General features: G+C 39.9%; 1 protein-coding gene across 1 annotated transcript; it reads left to right on the top strand.

Moving 5' to 3' along the window:
* Nucleotides 1-373: 373 nt before the first annotated feature.
* LOC130710067 (uncharacterized) lies at nucleotides 374-8,598 on the top strand. Its single transcript, XM_057559222.1, has 9 exons — nucleotides 374-3,362; nucleotides 3,482-3,586; nucleotides 3,708-3,860; nucleotides 6,564-6,727; nucleotides 6,873-7,020; nucleotides 7,134-7,256; nucleotides 7,347-7,434; nucleotides 7,559-8,078; nucleotides 8,275-8,598. The coding sequence occupies exons 1-8, from the start codon at nucleotides 993-995 to the stop codon at nucleotides 7,723-7,725; spliced, it is 3,318 nt and encodes a 1,105-aa protein (XP_057415205.1). The 5' UTR covers nucleotides 374-992; the 3' UTR covers nucleotides 7,726-8,078; nucleotides 8,275-8,598.
* Nucleotides 8,599-9,443: the final 845 nt, after the last annotated feature.

The following is a 9,443-nucleotide window of genomic DNA, read 5'->3' as shown; positions in this document are numbered from 1 at the left end:
CATCACTCTCAATCTGTAAAAACAAAATTTCCATTGAATTGTCACATAAGGATCCCAGAACTATGATAGAATATTTAATGTATTGATAATACAACATGTTAACATGCAACATTAAATGATTAAAAGACAAAATAGACTAGATACAGGACACTAACAACTTGTACAACCTCTGAAAGCATTGAATGTCGTCCAAAACAACACATCAAAATCAAAATACAGCCAAAACAAACAGAATGAATATTTGAGGCTAGTAGGGAAGAAGGGTCCTTCATGATCAAGAAATGAAGGCGGTCGCGCGTGGCGTAATAGAAGCGCGTGAGACAAAATAGCATATACGAGGGAGATAAATAATATGCCAAGGAAACAACGTTACCACAGACTGCCACGTGGGACTCTACATGGCAACCAGGCATCGCATCTTGGAACCATCCATTCATTCATCCATCAACCACTCTCTTCTCTCTTCTCTTCCTCCTTTGCCTATGTCCATGGCGATTTTCCATCACCATCTTCTTCTTCTTCTTCATCTTTCCATTCCATTATCACCATAGTTAAACAAACTCAACCTTCATCATCATCATCATCATCATCATCATCATAATCATCGTTTTCCAATTTCCACCCTTCAGCTCAGAACCCCACTTCCACAAGTGTCAAAAATCCAATCCAATCCAATAACGTCGCTCGAATCAAACCCATTAATATTTTTCAATTGGGTCATCATTTCACTCTCAAATTTCCTTTTTTGCTATCTGGGTATCTCTCTATTCACCATGTCAGGTACCTACCCCTAATGGCTCCCTGACATCGTTCCACTAATTTTGGATCTGCGCTTCGTGCTTCAATTTCGTTCTTTCCATGTATATAATTTAATTTAATTTAATTTAATTCGCTTGTCGTTATTTATTTTCGGAAATTTTATCACCTTTTATCGTGAATTCGAAATCGCAAAACTCACTTCAGAGTTGTATGATGTGAGTGAGTTTGTGCTCATGTGTAATAAAGGGTTTCAATGCTTGAGCGAGTCTGAGACTGTGATTGATCATCGACGACAGCAGCACTTTTTGATGGATAGTCCCACGGCGGTTCGATCACCGGCCACCGGTTCGAGTGATGATGGCCGGCGTGTTAAGTTCTTGTGTAGCTTCCTGGGGAGTATAATGCCCCGCCCACAAGATGGGAAGCTGCGGTATGTTGGCGGCGAGACGCGAATTGTGAGTGTTCCGAGGGAGATTAGCTATGAGGAGTTGATGGGGAAGATGAGAGAGCTTTATGATGGGGTTGCTGTGTTGAAGTATCAGCAGCCTGATGAGGATCTTGATGCACTTGTTTCTGTTGTTAATGATGATGATGTGGTTAATATGATGGAGGAGTATGATAAGTTGGGTTCAGGGGATGGGTTCACTAGGCTTAGGATTTTCTTGTTTTCGCAATCGGAGCAGGATGTTTCGTCGCACTTTATTGATGGGGATGATACTGAGAGGAGGTATGTTGATGCATTGAATAGTTTGAATGAGGCCTCTGACTTTAGGAGGATGCAACAAGCTGAGTTTCCTGTGATTGGTACTGTTGAGGATATCCATGTTGCTGAGCAGTTTTTTAATCCCATAAGTGTGGAGAATGGGCTTCATAGCCAGAGAAGTGGTGACCTATCAATGTCACAGTACAATTTGCATCACCTCGCGGTCCAGCACCCGCAACCTATTGGACAGAGGTTTAATGATATTGATGGTTCGTGGAATCCTGCATATTACTCTCCTAGACATCATGGTCACCATGAATTTCCATCTTCTCCTTCTGGTGCAAGATACCGCATGCCGTTTCCTGAATTACAGGAAAAGTACATTGATAGAGTGCCTGAAGATTATTCTAGACATTATGTAAATCACCATCCTGTGTATGACAATCAACAGCAGTATTCTGACAACGTTGTGTGGGTGCCAGCTGGTGCAGGACATGGTGAGAAATCTGGTTTTCCTGGCAACATTCCTCATGGTCCGCATGTTCTTGATGGGAACAGTGTATGTGAGCATTGTCGTATGGGTTTTCAGAGAGGTCAACCGCATCTTGAGCATCCTACTATTAGTAATGGACTTCCACCAGTAGCTAATCCATGTGTAGAATGCCCCTCAAATAGGGATGCTTTGGCGGTGAATGCTGATACGAAGTTACATCCTGTGATCTATCCCAATGAGCCTAATAATGATCTCAGGTCTGTTAATATTGATGCACAGAATCATGAGAGAGGATGGGGTTTACAGCATCCTCAGGTTGACGAATCAAGAGGACATGTATCTGGAACTGGGAGAGTGGGTGATCATTATGTTAGTGATGTTCCTGTTATAAATTTATCTGTCGGGCATGGTAGTATGACTGATGGACATACTTTGCCTTCCAATTATGTTCAACAAAGGGCTGGACATGAATTGGGGCCTGAACTGATCCCGGATCAAACCATGGCAGCTATTCCGCATCTAAAAATTCCTCCTGTGGAAGAATGCAGTGTGCGGTATGGAAATACAACTCCCCCCTATGGAGTAGATGGTAATTACCCAATGCCGCGTGGAAATGCTCCTGGTTATGCTTTTTGGAGAAATGCTCCGTCTCCAGCTCATATTGGACCATCTTATGAGGCAACTACTCCACCGCAGCCGGTGGACGGTATGATAAATGCTGGATTAATAAGGGGAGAGGGAAGTCCAGGATTTTTCATTGGAGCAGATAATCAAAGTCCTTGGGTTGATTCATCACAAAAACTATCAAGACATGATGGGTCAGCCATCCTGGAATATCCTTATGCAAATGCTCTGAGGTTGAGTCCGAAAGCCCTTGGTCAGGAAAATCAACACCCAATTACTTTAGATGCCATTCACCCCCCACAGGACATAAATACTGGAATCTTGTTGGAACCTGTGCAGCTGCCACAATTATCTGTCAATGTGGTTCAGAATAACGAGCTTTTAAGAAATGAAGCAATGAGCTTGCTTGGAGACGGAAAAGAGGCAATAAGGGAGGGAACAGTTGAAAACTCTAATGTGCAGAGTATATCTTTTTCAGAGCAAAAAGTTGCTGAGAATGCAAATGAAGTTGGTGCTTCTGTTGAGTCCAATAATCCAAGTTCAAAACATGCAGCAGAGTGTGGACATGTTGAGAAACTGGCTGATAAAGACCATTCTGATCCAGAAAATTGTAAGCATTTAGATGATCAGTTGAACTTCTTGCCTGATTTGATTGCTTCTGTACAAAAGGCTGCATTAGAAGGTGATGAGGTGAAAATTGCAGCTAATGATCATCAGCATGCCAATTCTCAAATGCATAATTCAAATCCCAAGGAAGAAACAGCAAATGAAGTAGAACCAGTGGTGAGGATGAATTTCTTTTGTTTTCATATTTCAAAAGGAAAAAGTGATTTTTGTTATTATTTTAGAGAGAGGTGTGTTGCGTTACATTTCCTTACGATATGTATTGATTTGTCATGTAGGATGCTCATGCTGATTTAGATTTGGACTCTGAAAATAACCATATTGTTACCTCTAAAATTGAGCCTACAGAGGCTGAAGCAGAAGCGGTTGCAAGGGGATTGCAGGTTTCCATCCCATCTTACTCAAATCCTTAAGTTTATTGTCATTTTTTGTTTTGAGGTCTTTCATGGCTTTCCTTTTTCTACGTGCCTTGAGTTTGATGGTAGGCTGCTGGTCATTTTTCAGGCTATTAAAAATGATGATTTGGAAGAGATCCGTGAGCTAGGTTCTGGAACTTATGGGGCTGTTTATCATGGGAAGTGGAAAGGTTCTGATGTTGCCATTAAGAGAATAAAAGCCAGTTGTTTTGCTGGAAGGCCATCTGAAAGAGCAAGATTGGTAATATTTGTATTTCATGGTTTGTCCTTTCATTTAAGTGATTATTGATTTAAACTTGTTGGATAATTTTTTTTACTCTTCTCATTATCTCACGGTTGTTCTATCTAATGCACGTAGACTTCACTGACTTAAAAATAGTTGTGGTAATTTTTATGAGCTCATCAAGAGGCTGAAATATTTGCCTCCAATAAATATTTGAATGTAATATTCACGTGTGTGTGTGGCTTCGCATTCGTGCGCCTGCATATGTGTCATTTAGAATTCCCTTTGGGTTTGGGATTGAAGTGAGAGATCAGATTTAGGTGGTGATTCATTGGATAGCCTAGTAGAAATGTAGTGTTAGTTTCACTTTGGCGTCCTACATAGGAATTCATTCATTTTGTTTAGGATGAAAGTCACACATGAATTTCTATGAGGATATTTAGAACAAAAGAAATGATAAAGCAAATAACAATGCTTTCAAGCAGTTCTCTATATGATAGATTATATAAAAAATATCCTATAATATCTTGATCGTATCTTAGATTATTTCTTAGAATTTGTTTTAATATTCCTTTATTGTCAATTTGTCATGAACTAACGATCCTAAAGGCTAAAAATGTTGGGTAAAGACACATGAATGATTTTATATTATATTTCTACCACGGTCTCTTACATAGGAGCCACTTGGTCTTAATCTGTCAGGCAACCATGGTGCAAGCTTTGTCACCTGATGCGCAATTGGCTTTTGCGTGGACAAAGCCAAACCCACATATCTTGTGTTGAAATTCAACTTTTTATTAGAATAATAGGGGCAACTAGGATCTAACTCCAAACACTCGGTCATAGAGGCTATGATATCATGTCCAAACCAACCATCCCAAAAGCCGAAGTTGTTAAGTAAAGGCACATGAATGATTTTATATTATGTTTCTGACAACTATATTTCATGATTTGCTTCCTTATTTAAGGATTAGGAGTCTAGTAATTATCATGATTAACTTTCATATTTTATTATGATTGGGAAGTATAAGTAAGGGTTAGTGCTTTGTCCTTTCTATCATATCTAAGGAAAACCAAAATCACAATTTAAAGGTTTTGTTCTTTCTCTTCCCTCCTTTTTTGTCCAGAACACTACAACATGGTACAGAAGTGGGGTACTATTCTCTGAGTCTGTGACTTATCCCATCACCATCCCCCCCTCCCCCCGGTTGTGCACAAATTTGGCCACCTTTTGCTCTCAAACTTGTTTGTTTGATCTCTGATTGTCAAATGTCTCAGCAATGTTATCTTTTCAACCAAATATGTCTTTCTCTGCCCATTACCACTGGAAACATTTTCCAGTGAAACCACTACCATCAGAATCTCTGCAGCTTTGACACCATACCTACACGTGTTAGGACCCCATTGCAAGGTATGGGATTTGAGTCCCACATTGGAAGTATGGGATTCTAATGTGGGGTTTATAAGGCCTTGGGCTCTCCAACTACAACAACTAGCTTTTGTGGTGTGGTTCTCCCAAGGCTCTTATCAATGGTATCAGAGCCTTCCACCATGTCTCTGAGCTGCAAACGAGCGGCGCGGGTGGTGACGCCGGCATAGCAGTGTTCGCCCGGGACTAGTCAAGGGGCCAGTGCACAGCCAGCCCGCGTGGGCGCCGGGGCTGCGGAGCGTGGTGGGATGTTAGGACCCCATTGCAAGGTATGGGACTTGAGTCCCACATTGGAAGTATGGGATTCTAATGTGGGGTTTATAAGGCCTTGGGCTCTCCAACTACAACAGCTAGCTTTTGTGGTGTGGTTCTCCCAAGGTTCTTATCAACACGCATTATTATAGTCCAACAATTCACCGGCAGGACTTAGTCGTCCAGTTGTCTTCTATCTGATTCTGCCCTTGTTCCTTCTCTTTAACCTCAGCTTGCGCATGTCTTTTTGCAAACACGCTCTTCACATCCTTATTTCAGCTGGTTCTTTGTGCTCAGCTTCTACTCCAGCTTGCTCTTTCTTATATATACTTATTTGGCAGTTTTTGGACCATGTGCTACGACATCTTGCTCAGACAACCCGGTTTAAATAAATATTGTTTATCTCTCTCTTCTTACCTGACTGATGGTTTTTTAAATCTTCTGCGACCTATCCCATGGCTATCCCATATGCAACCTTGTATCATTGCTTTGCCATATGCAACCTTATCCCACAGCTATCCTAGAGAATGCAGCTTGGCCACATGGCTATTCCACATGCAGCCTAGCCCCTCGACCATCCCATAGGAATCAGCTTGGCCCTCTGGAAATCCTGGAGAAATAAGCATGGCTCTTGAAGAATGCAACCTGGCCTTACCTGGTAGTTCCAAACTGACACTGCGAAAGCAGTCTGGCCCCACTACAGTCTCCAAGAATTATCCTGTCCCATTGGCTGTCCCAAAGAGTCATTCTTACCCCTCCATTGTGTCTAAGAAAATGGCACAACCTTAGTCTTAATATTTTTATATTTCATGGTTTTATTTCCTTATTTGATTAGGATTAGGAGTCTAGTATTAGCTTAAATTTAGGTCAGTGTTTTGTCTTCTGTGTCATGTCATCAATGAAAACATAATTACAATTCAAAGTCTTCATTTTTTCCCTTCCATCTTTTCTTATCTAAAACCCTATCATTTCAACAGTATATAGCCATGTATATTTTACAGCCCCAACTCTATGGTGATTTCCTTTGGTTTTTATCCCAGATCGCAGATTTCTGGAAGGAGGCACTAATGCTGAGTTCATTGCATCATCCAAATGTTGTCTCCTTCTACGGTATTGTTCGTGATGGTCCCGATGGTTCTTTAGCAACGGTGACAGAATTCATGGTTAATGGATCTTTGAAACAGTTCTTGCATAAGAAAGATAGGTAATTTGATGAATGCATGAGTTTATATTTCATCAATGTTTTAAAACATTTTTCAAGTACTTGAATGTGTGTGCCCCTTCCATCTGAAATTCTTGTGGCCTGGAGATTTATTACTTTTGCTGTTTATTGTGAGGTAATTTAACAGAACAATAGATCGTCGTAAGAGGCTCATTATAGCAATGGATGCTGCATTTGGAATGGAGTATTTGCACGGAAAGAATGTTGTCCATTTTGATTTGAAATGTGAGAATCTATTGGTCAATATGAGAGATCCACAACGGCCTGTCTGCAAGGTAACCCATAAGGATTAGGATAACATAATTCACGATGCAAATTTTAGGAAGTTTCACATACAAACACAAATACCTTCTAGCAGAGATTGAAGCAATGTCTGTAAAATTTTCAGATTGGTGATTTGGGTTTATCCAAGGTTAAACAGCACACTCTAGTGTCTGGAGGGGTACGGGGAACTTTGCCATGGATGGCGCCTGAACTCCTTAGCGGGAAAAGCCATATGGTGTCAGAGAAGGTACTCCTTGGCATGTCTACTGCACATTGAGTTCATTCCTTTCATCTAATTTCTAATGATATATTTATTTGCATCTATACTTGGATGTAGATTGATGTTTACTCATTCGGTATAGTCATGTGGGAATTACTCACCGGGGATGAACCTTATGCTGATATGCATTGTGCTTCAATAATAGGTGAGAACCAAGTAGCAAACAAAATGCGTAGAGAAATTTGTTTTGCTACATAATATGCTCTTCTATTTTAGGTTGCGAAGTTTCTTTCTGTTTATATTCACTATTGTGTTACTTTATTTTGCAGGAGGAATTGTAAACAGCACTTTACGTCCTCAAATCCCAACATGGTGTGATCCTGAGTGGAAGTCTCTAATGGAAAGTTGCTGGGCTTCTGATCCTGCAGAGAGGCCATCATTTTCAGAAATTTCTAAGAAGCTGAGGAGCATGGCTGCTGCTATGAATGTGAAATAGTCAATTAATCTTGAAGTAATCAATTACCCTTCTTATGTTGTATGATGTAGCCTAGAATTGGTAAAAGAAGGGAAATAAGGTGAAGCATGGTTCTTCCAGTTGAAGGCACCACCAAGCTTAGAAAGGGGAAAAAAGATATAAAGGAGTATTCAAGCTTATCCAAGCTTATCCAAGCTTATCCAAGCTTGTATTATAATATCATGCAGCCTTTGGTTTAGACTTAAAATTATTTTTGAACTATTGCCTTCGGTATTTTCCTTAGTGCAGTTAATTGCACTGTAGCATGAATTTTCTCCCGGAAGCAGCATGGTGGTCTGAAGAATGATACCTGTGAATTAACAGTATGTCACAATGTAAGTGATTTCATTAGTTATGTTTTCTTCTTTTTAGTCTTTGACGGGTGTAAACTCGTTTGGAGAACTGTGACAGTCTCTCGTAATATACGACTTCCCCGGAGCTCGAACTTGGTATTACTGTGGCTAGAAAAAAGTTTTCTTTTGGTAATGATTACGATTGTGATTTTGATCATCTTTGGCATGGTTTTTGCAGTTTTTTGTACGTGATCAGGGTGATGGTAGCAATAGTGGTTGTTTTACCATCAACTCAGGAACCATGCCTTCTGGAGAGAGTGTACATAAATTAACCATGACAAGCCTAGCTCCCGTGCTTCTTTTGGAGAGGATAATGACGATTATGCTTCCTATTTGCAGATGGAACAAATTCAATTTGTCATTAACATTTTGTCTGAATTGCTTTATTAATAATATTTACACGAGTATGATATGTTCTCAAATGACACGAATATGCATTATGCTTAAAGATGTTTTTGGGCTCTTGAAGCTGAATAAATATAGTTATTTTTTTATATAACAACTTGATTGGATGACTTGATGAAATGGACCAAAGTAACTCAATAGAAGTCTTTTTTAACAATAAATGATTTTTACATGGTTTTATGTGATTGTATAACTTGAAGAAATGGATTAAAGTAAGTGCATGTTTGTTATTGAGTTCCACACACGCTCTGAGGCACGTTTCAGCCAACGAACCAATATGTTGCATCTGTTAGGCGTGCATGTGAGGCCACTGGAACATGGTTCCTAGACTGGCCTGAGGCTACCTTACCGAATGCCCGCCGGTTGGTGTTTGAAGTGGGTGGTTTTTGTGCGAGCGCCCCCTTGACTGGTCAAGACAAAGAGGTTGATGATATTTGTTCAAGGCTTGTCCAGAGATTTCCTAAACGGTGAGCTATCCTTCTAAGAGGCGAGACGTCGAGTCATGTGACAAGTTGTCATTCCAAGAAGCTTAGGAGCCTTTCTTTTGGGCGTGTGGCTCGACCTTTGGGCAAGTTCTTTTGGGCGTATGACTCAATCTTATAGGGTAAGCAATGCATCATTGTTTAGCGTATGTGGATATTTGAGCGATGTTTGTATAAGGCTAAAGTCGAGATAAGAATTAGGTTTATGATTTACCTTTACCTACTAGTATAAAGGTAAAGTTTGATTGTAATTAAAGAATTCCACTTCATTTAATAAAAGAGTGGCTAGATCCGATCCTTCTTTTTTTAATAGGGTTTAGACTTTAAACACAGTACTATTTAACTCACCTTAACAAATAGAAGTCTTGTCAATAAAATAATAATTGACTATTCATCTTAAAAACTAACCCATGATGTATGATTGTAGATTTTACTATGTGTTTTTCATGTGCAACGTGAT

The sequence above is a fragment of the Lotus japonicus genome, chromosome 4 (genome assembly GCF_012489685.1).
Source record: "Lotus japonicus ecotype B-129 chromosome 4, LjGifu_v1.2".
In the NCBI taxonomy this organism is placed as follows: Eukaryota; Viridiplantae; Streptophyta; class Magnoliopsida; order Fabales; family Fabaceae; genus Lotus; species Lotus japonicus.
Note: the sequence above shows the minus strand (reverse complement) of the source record. Positions and strands in the feature narration are given on the sequence as shown.

Bases quoted from the DNA above. Each gene is read 5' to 3' on its own strand.
- LOC130710067 (XM_057559222.1), top strand. From the start codon at position 993: ATGTGTAATAAAGGGTTTCAATGCTTGAGCGAGTCTGAGACTGTGATT. The intron at 3,587-3,707 runs GTTTCCATCCCA...GTCATTTTTCAG, and splicing joins CGGTTGCAAGGGGATTGCAG to GCTATTAAAAATGATGATTT. The intron at 3,861-6,563 runs GTAATATTTGTA...TTTTTATCCCAG, and splicing joins CATCTGAAAGAGCAAGATTG to ATCGCAGATTTCTGGAAGGA.